The sequence below is a fragment of the Hylaeus volcanicus genome, chromosome 2 (assembly GCF_026283585.1).
Source record: "Hylaeus volcanicus isolate JK05 chromosome 2, UHH_iyHylVolc1.0_haploid, whole genome shotgun sequence".
In the NCBI taxonomy this organism is placed as follows: Eukaryota; Metazoa; Arthropoda; class Insecta; order Hymenoptera; family Colletidae; genus Hylaeus; species Hylaeus volcanicus.
This window is the reverse complement of record NC_071977.1, coordinates 27,834,242-27,851,958: the sequence shown is the minus strand read 5'-3', so window position 1 is coordinate 27,851,958 and position 17,717 is coordinate 27,834,242. Positions and strand designations below refer to the sequence as shown.

At 45.3% G+C, this 17,717-nt stretch overlaps 1 protein-coding gene across 1 annotated transcript; it reads left to right on the top strand.

Annotated features, from left to right (window-relative positions):
* The first annotated feature begins 18 nt into the window (after window positions 1-18).
* Window positions 19-9,384, top strand: LOC128872387 (L-lactate dehydrogenase A-like 6A). The gene is made up of 6 exons (XM_054115023.1): window positions 19-180; window positions 7,122-7,239; window positions 7,335-7,508; window positions 7,577-7,750; window positions 7,828-8,069; window positions 9,208-9,384. The coding sequence occupies exons 1-6, from the start codon at window positions 19-21 to the stop codon at window positions 9,382-9,384; spliced, it is 1,047 nt and encodes a 348-aa protein (XP_053970998.1).
* Window positions 9,385-17,717: the final 8,333 nt, after the last annotated feature.

The following is a 17,717-nucleotide window of genomic DNA, read 5'->3' as shown; positions in this document are numbered from 1 at the left end:
AAGTAGGGTTCAGTGACGATGTCCGTGCCGAGGAAAAAGTTAGCCGACAATGCCGGGAACACCGCGGCGTTCTTGCTGACGAAACAGCCGGAAGATTTCTCTGACAGTCACCGCGTGAAAATCGTCATCGTCGGCAGCGGTTACACGGGCGTTGCTGTCGGGATCGCTATACTTTTCAAGGTTCGTACAACTATCTAATATTTTCGGTTCTAACCTCAACCTTCTTTAGGTACGAAGTCAACGTTGCTTACATACACGTGACTGTGACCACGTGATCGTGATCTAACTAGTCCAAATATTCAAGTGTGCATATCACGAGCCCGCGAAGTTTCCATTTTTCTATATATAACGATTTTACAAAATTGTGTCGGGTTGAACTTTAGGGGACCATTAAAACAAAGCTGCTCCTTTCAACGAAAAACAAGCTATTTCATCCTGACGAATAGTGTTGCTTTGCTTCACATTTCAAGTCACACCTAGCTTACGTTATTCCACTCATATGTGTCCTCTTAAGAGGAACGCCGCCGGTGACACCGCTGCAGTACGTGATTCGCATTTGTCCCAGGGAATGATCACCGGCATACGAGGTCGCGTTAGAGAATCTCGAAGGATATCTTCGAGTCGTGCTCGACAAAGGGCGAGGAGTCCGAGGAATGGTGGTTGCGCGCGTGTGCGTTCGTGTACGTACGTTTACAGGGAACGGGGGCTGAATGTGGGCTCGTTAGTGTGGCCGGATCAAAAAGGCTATTATGCAAATGATCCACGAAAGACCAGAAGAGGGAATTCGGCTACGAGAAGAGGCAGAGATCGGAACGCGAAAGGGGAGGATGGGGAAAAAGGGGCAGCACGAGCGCAGTAGAAGAGGAACGTGCTTCCTCCCGCTCGTTATCGGATCGTAACGCGAGCATTTACACGCAGGACGCCCCCGCAAGATCGTCGTGGCGCTGATTTATGTTAGTCACCGAGGAGGAAAGCTGAAATCCATACCCGTCTACGAGGACACCTCGCCGTTATCGCGTTCCCTCATCCAAGAAGCTTGGTTTTTAATGTCTACGCTGGCGAGGAACCTTACTCTGGTACGGAAGTACCGACTGAATCAATTATAATCCGTTGTACGTAGCTGCAAATATGGAATTGCCAAGTAGAATTAAGTGCCAAGGTCGAAGCTTGTTATCCAAAGCTTCGATCTTGTCTGCTGGCCCTCGTCAGAAGAAGGCAATGTTACTCTTGCGTCAAATGGAAAGGTAAATTTTTATCTGAAATTAAAAGAACACGCTGTAAAGGTTAGATATCACTTTATTCGTCAATCACACCGATAGCAAACAGGTTCGATATATCGAAGATTGCAGCTCTCAATCAAATTTAAAGCAAAGAAGCGCAAGCCACTGAGTGTGCAAGTTATTATCTTTCATCTTCGGATTGATGCTGAACACTCGCAAAACAACCAATCCTCCAAACTTTTTATCGTCAAGCCACGAACTGGTGATGAGTAAACTGTAACCCATTAGATTGTTCGAGCTCTCAATTTCCTGGATGCGTTCTTATCTCTCGAATCGCACTCAGCTGGAGATGACTAATGGTAGCGGTCCACGATTTTCATCTATTCGTTCGATAGCATGGCGGGGCTCCGCGAGGGTTTATTCTTGGACTACTTTTGTATCGAACATGTGTTCTCGATCTTCGCATTTGCCGATAACTTTCACATATATTTAAGTAAATAAATCGATAAACGAGGAGCACATTAATCACGCTATCAAACTATTGGGTCGATTCATAAATAACTTCCGCCGCGGGTAACAAATAATTATGCTTTCGGGGAACCCCTGCAGGTAGCCATTTTTAATTGGCCTGCTAGGAGGGAGCAAGTGATACTCAACGATCGCGAATATCGGATGTTCATGCATTAAGAATAAAATATACGAGGCACTGTTTGGAAGAAAAGAGATACATACCTTCGTTTAAACTTCGTTTATGTAGTTATATCTGTAGAATTATGAATCCACAGCCTAGTGGTTATGCGATTAATTATGATTTCTTACATAACGATACGTTCACAAATAAATTGTAAATTAATAAACGGAATTTATTTATGAATCGATCCACTCGATGCGTGAATACAACAAGAAAACGTTAAAAAAAAAATACACATATTGAATCGAGTAACCTCCTCCTTTTCGAGATCGGTTAAAACTTGAATACGATAGCTTACGTAACTTCAATGCGTATCAGTAACCTATCCCTCAGTTTCTCATTGTAGAAATTAATATTACTGTATCGGTATACCAGTACCACCGCAACCCAAACGTCGAGCAATAAATTCTATTCTCATCTCCACGTCCACCTCCGCTACATTAATTTCTCCTAACGACAACCGAAGGTCTTTGTTAAAAATTCCTCCTCCCACAAATGGTCATTACGACTCGGTAACGTACTCGTCTCGTTCCCCCTCGGCAACGTTTGGTATTTTTCTCGTAACGAGAGCGAAGCAGCTGGTTAGGCGGCATGAATCACCTAATTCGAACCGATACAACGACCTGTAATTGTTTCGTGTGCGTCAGCGCGGGAGGAAACGAAACCCAAAGGAAAATGGGGTAAACTGTCGACGGAAGAGCAATAAAGGGAGGGAGGAGGGGGAGGGGTGATCGTTGCGCTCTGTACATTCCGGTAGGAGGTAATGAGCGTGGGCGACTAATTTCAGGTTTCGTTTTCCGTGGATCGTTGCAGGGGCACACAGCGAAGGCCGCGCATAGGCGGACGTGGGAGGGCGTATCGGACGGTTGTTACTCACCTCGTTGACCAACATTGTGCGAGGCCCCTAATAACTGTATACTATTACCTACTAACGTTACCGGCTGTCATCAGGGCGGTTAATGGTAGCTCGTGGAGACTAAAACGTTCCTGCGATGTTATTTAGCATTCGCCGCTCGCTAATCTTGTCCATTCCGGATCGTACAAACACATGGGACGTTACGGACAAAATTAGCGTAGTCCTCTATGAGGCATGAGGAACAAAATGGTACAAGCTGTAACGAAATCACGAACGGATACTAAATGCGAAGTGTCAGGAGATGACGTGTGGCGAAAAATGCATTTAATAATCAACCTCGTTAGTGGTGATAGAAATGGTCCATTAACCTCCTGCAGTCCTACATCGAGGAAAGTTCCACGATATTGCACTAAAATCAGAAAATTTACTGAATTACCGTTAACCCATTCTCTGCCAACTACGAGGTGTCTCGTAGTTCAAATTGATTGCCATTACTCGAGGGATAAGTTTATACGCTTTTGAGCCACGAATTATCGCGAAAGAAGATCGTGAAGATAATCTAGATCGCACATCTGTATTAAATATTGGAGCCCAAGGCAAAACTCTTTAAATTTACCTGACAGTGAATGGGTTAAGTACATTTCACACTCGATAAAAGTATATAGAAGGAACCATCTTCCTAAGGATTTCGCCACATTTCAATCTGAGAGGACTAGCGAACCTCTAAAGAATTTCTAAAGAATTGAAGTAGAAAGAAGTAAAGTGTTTAGAACACTCGAACGGTACGGAGTCAGAGGCCACTAAGCGGAGTCGTCGAACTCATTAGGGTAACCTATTTAAAATGGCCGAGTCCGGCGGCGCCAATAAACGGCGGAGAAGATGAGCCGACCGCAACGGCCGGGGAACGAAGGAGACAGTCGAGAAAGGACAAGGAAAAGGAGGTGAGAAAGAAAAAGAAGGCGAGGTAGCGAACCGTGCGGTTGCTCTCCTCGTCCCGGGTTGGCAGATCGCATCAACGAGATGATCGCGAGGTACCAGCGTTCCGGTACCATCTCCACGACTTACTGTCCACCTTGCGGACCTACTACGCCCAAGTTCCTCGGTAGTACTTGCATAAGACGTTCATCTTCTTCTTGTTCTCGTCGTTCCTCGACCCGTTGTAACATGTCATGTCCGTCCGGCCGCATTAAATCGTACAAACCATCTCGCGGGTCGCCGTTGACGACGAAGAGTCCTTCGTCCTCCGCTTCCTGCTCCGAATCTCGTTTAAACTATTCGATCTGTTTTCATACGTATCCACGTTTCCAGAAGGATTTCTTTACAGTATTCACTCTGGAGTTCTAGCTTTCTGTGTCTATAGATAAAATAATCAGAGCATATTTCGCAGTAATCCTCTATCGTCCTGCGTGACTCTCAAGTTACGCTAACTGCATGCTTCGGATTGACTTGATTCCATTATTTATCCGATTTCCAAGGAAAAATTACACCAATTCATACCGCGGTATCGTTGCTTACGAATGGCTCCACATCGTTTCCTGCAAACCAGATCTTCTGGAAACCTCGACGAATTGAATTTTAGTGCCTCGCTGCAATATCCAGCTCGATAAAATTATAAAGATAAACTGGGAATTGCAACTTCCCCAAGTATTGGTACTTATGCGTACGTTATTAAGCTACTGGATATTATTAAATTATTCCAAGAATATAAATGAAGCTACTTGCACTCGGTGTACTCATAATTTCGCGACGAGAATATTGAATAAATTAAGTGGCGGTCGAAATGGTAATCCGGGGGATGTTACACGGATGCAAGACTAATTATCGCATCGAATACTCGGAACGATCGGTATTATTATGGCTGCTGATTGCTAATTGAGAATGCGCTGGCTCGATCGCTGGTCACTCGACCACCATAATTATCGTCGTAGTTAGAGAAGCGATATAAATTTTTTTATCGCGAGTAATTAGATGCGGAAAGGCATCGGTTCGTATTGGCCTCACCGAGTCAAAACACAGGGAAACGATAAAAATTTTATCGCTCGCTTCGAGGACTACGTAACGACGAAAGTAATTAGACGGGATTGAACGCTCTGTATTTATCCGATCTAAACAGTTATGCCTTCGAAAAGGGCCTTGAATGTTTAACGAGTTCAGCAGGCTCTTTGCTTCGAATTTAGTTCGCTCTGACAACGGAACAAGTCACGAATCATACAGTGACAAATTCAGCCCACCTGGTGATTCGAACGCGTGGTACCAATACTCTGGTAATTCCAACGCATGGCAACAGAGTTTCCTAAGACTCTCGATCTAGAATTTTCGCAGAACTCTGACACTCGAGTCACCGCCCAAGACCTACAGTTCTAGTATTTCCGATTACCCTCAGCATCTTCTGCATGGCTACTTTGTTTCCAAATTGTTCTCACCAGGTACATAATAAATCCTCAATCAAAATAGTTGAACATCTTGATACGGACACTTGAGAATACCTCAGGAAGCATTCCTAGAATAATATCCACTAGGTTCGGGTGTTTAGAAGCTAGAAGGAACAACATATCGTAAGAATAACGAAAGGCGGGATCGAGTGTCGACACCTTCGTTGTCCTTTGATCACCCGCGGTTCTACGAGGTGGAAAGGAAGGTTAGCCAAGAGTGAAACTGGGTAACTAGAACCGCATGAGAGGCCGAGAGATGCGCCAAACGAAAGCAGTTCGGTTCTCGGCCCGATCGAATGCAAACCGAGGTCGTTGCGTAACGACGACACGGTTCGGTGTCTTCCAAACCTGCGGGGCTGTTGAAAATTCCGCGGCCGTCGCTGTTCCCTCTCGTCGTCGTCTCCGGTCACGGGTCATTAAAAATCTCGTTACAAAGTGTACACAGGGAGACTTGCGTGTTAATTATCGCTCAATATCGTCGCGGGATACGTGTTCGGTTATTGCGAGGGACAGCAGAAAGAAAGAAGCGAAGGGCTCGCGAGGAAACTTCATCAGCTGGGGATATTATGTATGCCACGGAAGTCATGCTTGATGAAGTATGGTGATTAAGCGGTGTACAATAACAGATTGGAAGCACGAGGGCGTAACGTAATATATTAAGAAGCCGTTTCTGTTGGTAGCCGCTGGTTCGTCTTAACGTGCGAAGGTACCATCTGTCAGAGAAAAATGTGTCCATCTGCTTCGCGTGAAAGCGATAGGAGCGCGCACCGCGGAGCCGTTTACCAAGAAAATCTGCTCGCCCCACGTGGCCACGCGGGAACGATACCCTGTTATTTCTTCACGGGACGAATTGGACCGTGATTAAGAAAAATGGTCGAGCGAGAGCCGACCGGAGGGGGTTCCCCGTCGGTGTTGCTGGAAGGAAAAGATTCCGCTCTGAAATTACGGATTTTGTGGGACGGAATGGTGAACGTTAATTAGACACGTGAGAAAGGAAACGAGTTGTTTAGGAAAGAAGGATGGATCACGGGCGGATCGCGACAGGCTTAGATAGGAATTTATGGAAGCGTAGATTGGAGAGTGCGGGTGAATTTATTCGTTTTTAAACGATGCTGGAATTCAAATTCTGTCGTGATGGATACTTCTGCTTTCTGAATATCGATCCTCGTTGATTCTTATTAGTAGACTGCGGATGTTTACGCATTTATGGCAAAAGAAAGTGCGAGGAAATGTATGGAAATTTGTAGAAATGCAAAAATATATCAAATATCAATAATTATACCATTTAGAAGATAACAGATACTTTCGTATGATTTTCAATTTATTTTCTGATTCTGTGAATTCGAATAAATATCCGCAGTCTGCTTATTGAATGTCTGCGTATGAATTTGGCTAGAGGGAACTTGATTTAGGATACGTTTTTATATAAATATCTGCAATGTATTAAAAACAATACAAAAATGAATTTTACTGTGTAATATAATCTTTATGTAAAGAAACTAGGTAACCCAGATCTGACCCAGTACAAGCGGTTTCCAAACTCAAATTCCTGTCTCGCAATCACCGTTAAATGTACAGGCAAATTACCATTCCTCGGAAAAATTCCAATTTTTTTCCATAACCACGAGGGCTCCGATAGATCGACACCGACAAAGTGGGTCTTCCCCGGGGAGGGCAAGTCCCTCCGTCTCTCTCTCTCTCCCTCTGGAACAGAAACGATCATATCCTAACGATCCCTCGCATTAAGGGATCGCTCGAATGGCGCGATCGATCGCGCGCGCGTAGTCTTAATGCGATTCCTGGGGGTCTTGATTGCGTAACGATTCCCAGTGCGTAATAACTCCGGCCGCAGGGTAGCGACCGGTTCCCGTTAATTACTCTTTATAATCTCCCTTTCTGTTGTTCGTGCTGGTTATGCGCAGCGGCTCGCCTCCGAGCTGGTGTTCATAGATCTAAACGAGGACTTAGCCAAGGCAGAAGCGGAAGACATCAGCCACGGGGCGGTGTTTCTCGGCAATCCGAAGATCACCGGTACAAAGGGTAATAAATTTCTCCTATTTGCTTTTCACTGTACGATCCACTTTGGTATCGAGCATCGGAAACGTGACTTCGCTTGTTTAATGTTGCTGTATTAGATTATTCCCAAGCCAGAGACGCGACGGTATGCGTGATCACGGTAGGCGACAGGTCGACCAACAGCCAGGACGACGGCGCTCTGCTCGAGCGAAATTTGGACATCCTGAAGGACGTCATACCGAACGTCTGCAAGTACGCGCCCAACAGCGTGCTCCTGATCGTGACGACGCCAGGTATTTCTTGCACTCGACAGCCCGCATTAGTACAGGCGTTCAAGTAACGCCGAGACGTAACCTTTCAGTGGACATACTGTCGTATGCAGCCATGAAGCTCTCAGGTTTCCCGCCGCAGCGCGTGATAGGATTGGGCACATTTTTGGACAGCTGTAGGCTTCAGCACTTCATCGCGCAGAAGCTCGGAATTTCGTCCAGCGCCGTGCAAGCCTCCGTGATCTGCGAAAATGGGCCCACGTCCGGTAACGAGCTTCCAATAATATCTCGTCGCAAACTGAATTCCTTGAATGTCTGTTGAGCCTCGATGTATCGCGCACAGTGCCCATTTGGTCCGCCGTGACGGTGATGGGGATCAAACTTAAAGACATCAACAGGGACATCGGGACGAAATCGGACCCGGAATCTTGGGGAGATCTGCACAGAAAAGTCATCGACTGCGACAGCGATCTTATCGAGAGGAAGGGATACCGCTGCTGGGGCATAGGCATCTGCGCGGCAGAGGTTGTGGACGCGATCGTGCGGAACACGTGTATTTGCATCACTGTGTCGGCTTATCTGAAGGTGACGGCTCGGAACAGTTCGATCTTCATTTAGTATCGCTAATTATTTGACGATTCGCGATACAGAGATAAGGCCTGATATCACGAGTACCCGTGGCTCTCTCGATGCTGAATCTCGTCGACTAATGTTGGCCGAATGATACAGAAATAATGGAGAATTAATAGAGAATCGATAGAGACGTTGATTAGAATATTCTAAGTATTAAAAACTGGGAGCTAAAATATAAATGTTGATCATCTAGAACAATACTTGGAAACACATGTCATCACTGACGAAGTCACATCAGACACAAAGAGACACAATCGCTATATTAACCCATCAACCCACTTTTCATTTTCTTCTCAAGACGGTTTTGGAAAGTATACCCTCGAACGCGCACCCTATTATTAGCACTATGAAATAAGTAGCCGCGACCAGTCCTCAAATATCAAACGGGTTATAGGGAGCCTCATCGCCATGTGCGACGGGAACCGCTTGGAAACCTATAGGGGGAAAAAAACGTCGAATGTCTCGGCGCCTAAGGCAGGGTCTGCTAGCTAGACCTGGCGACCAGTCAGCTATTTAGCGAGTCTAGGACGCAAGGCGCACCTTTTTTCCTTTCTTTTCCTATCTTTCTCCCATCTTCTTATCCTTTACACGCTGTACCACCATCGCCTGTGTCAACTTGTAACTCGAAAGCGGTCGCCTTCCGGACTCATGTTTACTAATAGTTGTTTGTATACTCGCGAGGGAACGCTATGGACCGTCGGACCGTTGTTTTTAAATTGGCACGACCTTTCTGGACAACCCAATACATAAAATCCGCAGTCTAGTCACATCCAATAAGAAAGTTTTAATAATTGATCAAAAATATCAAGCACTTTATTCACAGTACAATTTTGATGTATTAACCCATTTCCTGCTGAATGTTTAATACGCGCTATTTCTCAGTTAATTTGCTCGTACAACAAAAAGATCCGAAAAACTATACAAAATTCAAGGAACATATCCAATGTTGAAATCTCTAGTTAGTCTAATTACCTCGATAATATCAGATATCCTAGTTAAGAATGGGGACAATAAAAGGGAAATGGGTTAACAGCAAAAGAAACAAGAACGCCAGCATTTCTTTTGTACTCGGACGTTGAACGTTTTCCAGGGCTGTCGACACGGTCTGGAGAAGGACGTGTACATGTCCCTGCCCTGCATAGTCGGCAGAAACGGTATACAGTCGTTCCTGCGTCATCCGTACACGCCCGAGGAGCAAGAACTCACGGAGACATCCTGCCGCACGATCTACGAGACCCAGAGGTCTATCGTTAACGCCCTCCAATGACGCGGAATGGCCGCGGAAAACGCGCCGGCCGATTCACGTCGGGCTGTATATTATCGAAGAAATTCGCGATTATAAATGCTACGCTGCGAAACAGCGCGATCTCGATCGTGTTTCATCATGTGAAAGCCGCGGCAGGAAGAAGCACGCCGGGTCGCCGCACGCAAATAAAAGTGACTCGTGGATGATATCGCGAATCGTTTTATGTGCTTGTTTGCATCAGTTAAGGGACTTCACGGAAACCCCTCGTTGGATGGCGTTTCCGTGTCAGAGAGGACGGTCGCTGCTGTGCGGTGGTCAATTTTAACGATCTAGGTGGACAAAAATGCGAAGGGGACGTTTCTGGGAGAGATGAAAATCCGTTTGGAGTTTAAAATGGAGACTAGAGGTCCAAGTCATATATTTCTTGAACAATTTCAGTTCAAAATAATGCGGTGTGAAATAACTGGTATACTCATTTTTTTTTTTTTTTTAATTTTGACTTGGACCACTTTCATAATTATGAGCTTGTTTAACTTCTGGATGTGTTACTGAGGATGTGTTAGAATTCGCGTTTCCAGCGGTTACCTATCGGTTGGTTCAGGACATTTGAACGCGATTAAGAGGCATGCGCGTTTGTTTTACAAATCGATTTCTTTTTGTCGAGCGACCGAACGAATAGGGGAGCGCTATAAATCGCGCGAGCGGGCGCCACTTGGACGATTTCGGCCAATTTGCTGAGATTAATGCAGACCAGCCGTAATTAATTGGCCGATGTACGAAGTGGTTAACCGTCCCGCCGAAGGCGATCCGAATGATGAAACGATTGCTATTATAAACATAAAGAAAGCCAGTTTCGAGGCCGCGACGGTCAACGATACGGCAATTTGTTATTGAAATTTCGCGCCCACCGATACCGCCTTTTCGTCTCTGTCAGCCGCGACATTAATTAAGACGCGTGCCAACGCTTTCAACGCTACTGCCAAAGGTTCTGCTCCCTGCAACCAGCCATCTTCGAGGAGGTCTTATTTTTGCAGTAGATTGCTTCGAATGAGAGCGTATTACTAACGTGTTCATTAATCTCAACTAGCATAGGATAAACGTTCTGCACTGGCCTTCTGCAAACACTTGGAGGTTGTTCCTTGGTAACAGGAGAGACGAACTCCAGTTCTTCATCCTAATCTTGTGCTTTGTAAGAATGCTTCAATATTCAGGTTTTTCTAACCAATGAAACTATAAACAATAACGACATGTTATCTAATAGTACCTAAAGTAGTACAGCTGATTTTACTTCTTGGTATCTTACAATCCCTACATTCTAGACGCTCGTTCGTCTATTATTCATTTGAAAGTAAACAAAAATCATCGCCACTGCGCCAACTAGCGCCAGCTCGTACGTATCGATGCAAATCCAACTGAAATCTACTTCGGTCCTCCTCCCCGTGTTTACAGCCTTACACTCCGCTCCGCAGGAAGCGGTAACGAGTCGAAGACGTCCCGTGTCCGTGTAAGCAGAGGAAGAAATTTATTCAAGCAATGACGAACGAACCCTCGTTTTTGCGGATACACGGGGCAGGAAATAATCGACGGTGATTCATTACGACAATTACGGAGTCAAAATATCATCGAGCGAACGGTGCCGAAACCTCGTCGAAAGAATGCGCGAAAGAGAGAGAGGCAAGTGGCAAGCCGGTACCTGCTGCTTTTAATGGCTCCTCTGCCTCGTCCCTCTTTTTCTCATTCCCGATTCGTATTCGAAACGGCCAGGACCGTAACAGGAGGGTTCCTATGTACGAAGCGCGTTGTCGTCGGGGCGATCCACTCGGCGAATTCTTCGTCGTGCTCGCGACAGGAGCACGACGACGCGTCGGTGATTCATTATCCATGCTAACGAATGTGCGTTACGAGAAAGAATGAAAGAGAAATAGAGAGGGAGGGGGGAGAGTATGAGAGAGAGAGAGATGCAACGAGAAGGGTTTCCTGCGGCTGGAAGCCACACCAATAACGACGGGGAGCATGACAACGTCTTCATCTCCGAGGCACCGGCTTTCGAGGTGAAGCCATTTTTCTGTATTATCTCGATGACGCGTCCCGAGTACATAATTTATACCGCGCCGCGCGATTATGGATCTAATGACATAATTCCGCCCCGTCGGCATTCAGCTCGACATAAAGCGTCGGACGCATTTGACTTTCAAAAACCCACCCGAAATTAAATCGTCTCGCTCGGACGTCCTCCTCGTGTCTCGATATTTCCTTTTCTTTAGAACAATGGAATAGTGTTTACATTCCGAAAGAAAAACATGAGTTGGAAGATCTATAATGTTCCTAGTATAACATTGGTAAAACCGCGACTACTTGTGAACTTATTTCTGAACAACCAAGTACTTCGTACAGTCATTAATAAACGTTAATAAATGTGGAACTGAGAACCTGCAATTTTTAGATTGTAAGAAGCTATCGTCAAGCTTTTGCTTTGAGAAAGGATTAAAGTATTAATTGTAGAGTGCCAAACGCCGATTCAGCGCTTTGGTGACTTCGATGCGTGGTAGCAGCGCTCTGGAGATTTCAACGCATGGTAGCAGCGCTCTGGAAATTTCAATGCGTGCTAGTAGTGCTCTGGAGATTTCAATGCGTGGTAGAAGCGCTCTGGAGATTTCAACGCGTGGTAGAAGCGCTCTGGAGATTTCAATGCATGGTAGCAGCGTTCTGGTGATTTCAATTCGCGCTAGCACCCCAGATGACATCGATCATCCACTTGATCAGTCCATAACTTCTTTCAATTTAGTTTCCCACTATATCTTCGCATGGCAGAGTCTTCGTCCCAGCGACACATAATTTTTCTGTATTATCTCGAAGACGTATCCTAAGCACTAATTTATTTCTTGCTACGCGATTATGGATTTAACGGCATAATTTCGCCGCGTCGACATTCAGCTCGGCATAAAGCATCCCTTCGCATTTGACTTTTAAAACGCATCCGAAATTAAATCGTCACTCGGCTGTCCTCTTCATCTTCTTCCTTTCGTCGGACCTCGGCTTACTGCTTCATTTAACAATTTTTTGTTTGTTCAACGACTTCGGTCACGACATTTAAAGACAAAAATAGGATACGAGTATAAATTCGTTATCATTTGAATCTATGTAATAACCCTGGAGAGTCGAGTTACTAATAAATTTGAACATTCGTTACTTTAATTTTATTCATTCATGAAAGTACAAATGATCGAGAATAGAAACTCAAATAAATTCTAATAGAAATTGGACAAAGGTATCATAAATAAAAACACTTTTTGACCATCGGTCATATGCTGACGTTGTTCTAACTCCAGTATCATAATCTGTTCTCTCCGAACAAATGAAAGCTTGCCGATACGATCCACGAAATCCACGCAAGAAAAGTTTACAATCCGAGAGAAAAATCGAATCTGAGAGCATTCCGAGGGCATCGTTCACCTGTAGGACACCGCGGTAGGTAAGACTAATTGTCAGACTTTTTATTCTGTCTCGACGTAATGCCTGGCCGGTTCGAGGAGCCTCGATCCTTCGCGATGTGCCCGGAGAAAAAGGTACGCGTGCAGGAGTAAAAAAGAGACGGGGCCGAAAGGTGGACAGAGCCGATGGAACAGTCCACGGTGCAATATCCGATGCGTCGAAATCATTTATGCAACAACCGCGACACGGTTGTATCCGAGATCCTAAACCACTCGAACGTCGTCGTAAAGTCGCAGCGGCACGACAGGACGGGTAGGCTCCTGATTGAGTTACGATTTAATTAGTCCGCGCGGCCAATCAGTAATTAAGATATCCGCTAATCAACGCACCCCACCTTCGATCCCTTCTCTCTCCAGCGTGCATTAGCGGACAACTTCTGCCCTCCTTCCGCCGCGATTCCGTCTCGACTCTTCTCTTTTCCTCCGCCAGTTTCCACCTTATCCTTCCTGGTTCTCGTTCCAAAGGCGCACCCGTGAATCAATCGACCGCGATTGGCTGCTCAGTTCGGCAGCCAGGAGGATTCTACGCGCGTGATTAATCCCCCAAAAACAACGACTGGCCCCCGAGGGACCAGCAAAAAGTAGATAGAAGGAAAAATAAGAAGAGGCTCCTCGTTATGCATACTAGGCCCCGACTCGATTCGGTCGGTGCTCACTGCTTCGGGGTTTTGGATGTTTAAAGGACCGATCTTTGGGGACTCTTCGAGGTAACTGGGATTTCTTCGTTTTAAACAAACCAATTTTTGTGGAGGTATCTTAATAGAATTACTGGCATTCTCGTATGAAATTCCTGCATTAAACGCTTTAACCTTGAAATATTAAACTCGAATCCACCTTTTAACCACCATTTAAACAGGGAAGTCATAAAATAATAAATTCCAGATCACTGCTATATTTAAGATGATATAAAATAGCCCCATCCTGAAACAATGACGATCAAATCAAGCAGACCTGCCAGAAGGTAAATTGGTCGGAAGGCTACTTAAATTAATCGCGCAGGAAGTCGTTCGTATATCTTTATCAAGGCCTTTTTTATTAGCCGTCTGCGTAAGTAGTCACGAAGTCGTAGGCTGCATAATCAGCGTCGAAAACCGGCAACAGACAATGAATATTACAACCAATCAGATAGGACGCATCGGAAGAACAGTGGACCGTACAAGTGGTGGGTTAACGATCCGAGATAGCTCCGCTCCGAAATAGATGTCACCTTAAATGAAGTAGGACGCGTCCAAGCAAGCCCCAGGTAGAAATCACGGTGAGATTAATCACCTGTTCGGGTTCTTGCTATAAGTCTCGGTGCACTTGTTGCCTCATTAAATCAAATATATGGTACCGGGTTGCGCAGAACGCGAGTCGTAATTCATAATAACTGCGACCGTTACGTATCGTGCGCGGACCGCGCGACAAATATTTTAACCAGACCTTTAATATCGCCTGTTGTATCTTCGTAAAGAGCGCTCGGACATACGCGTTTACTCGATAGGGGTGCCCTCAATTAGGTTAGTCGAATCCCCCCATCCCATCATCAGCCTAAGCAGACACGTTCTATCAGAGTTCGATGCGCATTTCAAAATTGGTTCTACTCTGAGGAATCAAAACAATTGGACGTTTTTAAAATAAACTCTGGTACGCCTTAAGATGTCTAGAATTGGTACATATATGATGTAAAAAATATAGAAAAGTATCGCAAGAATGACATAATAAGACAAATTACTCTTGAAAACATAGAAGCTTCATAAACTTATATGTATAACACTTCGCGGAAAAAATCTTCATAACCGCGCCATCTTTCGTACGCGGGAGGAACCATTTACTAAAACCGACCTTCAGGAACCGCTTTTCGATCTCGGACCTGTGCTTCGCTCTTTCACCAGCGATGACGCCTACAACTTCATCGAAGAAAGTCGGTCGAGTCGACAAGGAGAAAATAGACAATAATTTTAGAAATTCTAAAATATTTTGAGATACAGTCTATTTATCGTTCTAAATATCCTATAAGATAAAGACGCGAAGGCATTACTCGACTGTATAATAAGAATTCAAAATATTGCCCCTTGCTTGTATCTATTTATCTATGCATAGACACGTATCAATCGTAAGATTTCAGTAAATAGTCCTCAGCAGTTTCTACCCTCTTCAATCTAGCCAGTCGATAGTACAAGCTATCAAATAATAGTCCGGCGGAGGGTTAACGAAGACGAAGTCGGTCATCGACTCTGCGTCCACAACGATAGTTTTATCTGCGCGACGTTACAGCGAGCGCAGTTTTACAAGCGTTGACGCGGCTACGAATTCGGACAGCGGACGCATTCCCCGTCCGCGAGATTAAACGTCGTATCGGCCGAACGCGTGAGATAGCGTTGATTGTAATTAATAGCCGGCCATTGCGTTAGCCCCGCAGCCGGTTAATTGTCGAGGGAAGATTAATGGCGCGAAATCACGCCAATACTGGCCCGATTGTCCGAAAGCGATTCCTGTCTCGATTCGTGCATTCGTGTTTCTTTCGAGCCGGACGACGAAACTCGTTTCTCGTTACACTTGTTCGCACGATAAAACCGAAACGTGCCCGCGCACCGCCGCGCCGAGGGGTGCGGAAAATTATTCCCAACTGGTTCGCGGGGCATAATTTTTAATCCCGGGCCCGGTGCTACTCTATCGCAAATTAATTAAGATTTATTAGAAGCGACCACGTATCGTATCGAATCGTTAAATAGTTCACACCTGCCGTCTCTAATGCGCCGACTGTGACGAATGATCGCGGCGGTTTAACGGTTGAATTTGTTACGAACGATTGTCCTTAATTTTTCGACGATTACGGAATTTTAACTTCCGCCTCGAGAAGGTGGAATAAAGAGAGAGTTTCAGTGCTTCGTTTAGATGGTAAAAATTGCGTACGCCGGTTACTGTTATTTCGCAGATTACCAATCACGCGGTGGCGAGGGTTAATAAAGAGGGATCGCCTCGACCGGCTTCTGCGATTGCATATTTCCCTTGGTATTTAAAAAAGTGCGGTTTAATCGAATTCCTATAGATAGACGTTCCTGGAGGTAATTACATCGCCGATGGTTCAACATATGCTGGGGCGTTTAGGGACCTTCCTTCGGAGAGTCTAATTGTAAGTTTGCGAAAATAACAGAATACAGTCGACAGGTGATCCACTCGAACCCCTGGTCAACCTTGACTAGTCCTCGTCACTTGCGTATAACATTTTACGAGATAATATTTAATTATATATGGAATTTAGAATACTTTTTAAGGGTGTCTCCTACTCTACAACATCAAGCAATAATTTACTTCGTTCATTCTGTCTTCTCCAATATCATTGACAACATCTTTCTCAAACTCTGGACACGTACTAAACAATTCTAATCGAACAATTTAAAAACACTGTTAACACTAAAAGCTTTACGAAAAATGTAAAATAAGAGAACATATTTTGTACCTTCCTTGACACCCAGATAGAAAGACCCTTATAATCGACCCTTCGTTTCTACTCCTCAATTATCACGGTCAATTTTCCCCTAACTCAACGCAGAACAATGTTTACAACCTGCGTGAACGTTGGTGAAATCTGTGTCTCGCAGTCGAAGGTCGACGCAGCGAAAATAATAAGGGTAGGGGTAGTAATTCCGCTCGAATGTAATTTCGCGGTGCAAGAGCGCGTTGTTGCACGGGTCTCGACTGATTTATGGCAGGATCCTGGATTACCGATGAACGATCACCTAGATCCCGCCTTACCGCCGACGGTAAGCGAGAAACACCAAGCGCGAGCATGCCGAGTTGCGCGGGGAATCTCGATGGTCGCGGCTCGGTCGCGTCAGATTCCAGATCGCTCATCGATTATGCCTCGATTTCAGATTTACGACCCAATCGACCAGTCCGTCCCAGAACGCATGGCCACTTATTTATAATCCCCCCCCTTCGACTATTCGTCTCTTCGTCTTTCTCTGGCTAGCTGAGTTACCGGTACGAGACAGAGAATGGAAAATTCTTAGATGAAAAATTACTATTATTCTTGAAAGTTATATAGAGCAATATATTTTCATCAGCGTAGCACAGTAATGTCCATCAGGTTGAGACTCGACAATCTTCTTCTGAGCTCGCTAATACTCTTACTCTTGTAAAACCCACTTTCTTGCGTCGCGATGCAATATTCTTGTCGGTCGTAAAAATTCCAATGCTCAATCTGCGGCTAATTGGATGATCGGTTCGCGCATTATGCGATCGATTAATTTATCATATCGTAATTTGCAAGAAGGGAATACGAATCGATCGCCGGTCGGAGGCCTCCACGTTGCTAATTGGCCGTAAACTCGGCGAGCATAATTATCGGTCCCGCGGATCGCAAAATGTTGCAGTAAAATGTAACGCGTCGTAATTAACCGCGAGCGAAATTGAATGGGGGCGAACTGGTTTTGAGCGAACTTCGGTATCGAATTTTATGCGAGGGAAAATAACGCGCGGACTTCCGTAACGCGAATGTTTACGAGCTATTATAAAGTGCAGCGAGTTAACCGATACGAGGGGGTGCGGTAGGGAGACTTTGAAGAATTTAAACGTCTCAATTCGACTTCGTTACCGCGTCCTCGATGCTGCTCGCACGGGATTGCCCGCGAAGGACACCCGAACCACTTAATGTATCGCCTTTCGGGCGCGAAACGCGAGCGTCCACCCATTGCGACGAATTAAGCGGCTCGCGATCGAGTCAACCATAATTTACAATCACGACGCGAGAAGACGCCGAATTTTCGAACGATGTTGCCTCGATCGGACACGCAGTGGCGCGCCCAATCGGGTGCAACAGATCGATTGCAACCCCCTGGTACAAATATACCATTTTTATTTGATCTTTTGTTATATGCG

Excerpts from the sequence above, each read along its gene's own strand:
- LOC128872387 (XM_054115023.1), top strand. The coding sequence starts at position 19 with ATGTCCGTGCCGAGGAAAAAGTTAGCCGACAATGCCGGGAACACCGCG. Across the intron at positions 181-7,121 it reads GGATCGCTATACTTTTCAAG|CGGCTCGCCTCCGAGCTGGT; the intron begins GTTCGTACAACT and ends GGTTATGCGCAG. Across the intron at positions 7,751-7,827 it reads CGAAAATGGGCCCACGTCCG|TGCCCATTTGGTCCGCCGTG; the intron begins GTAACGAGCTTC and ends TATCGCGCACAG.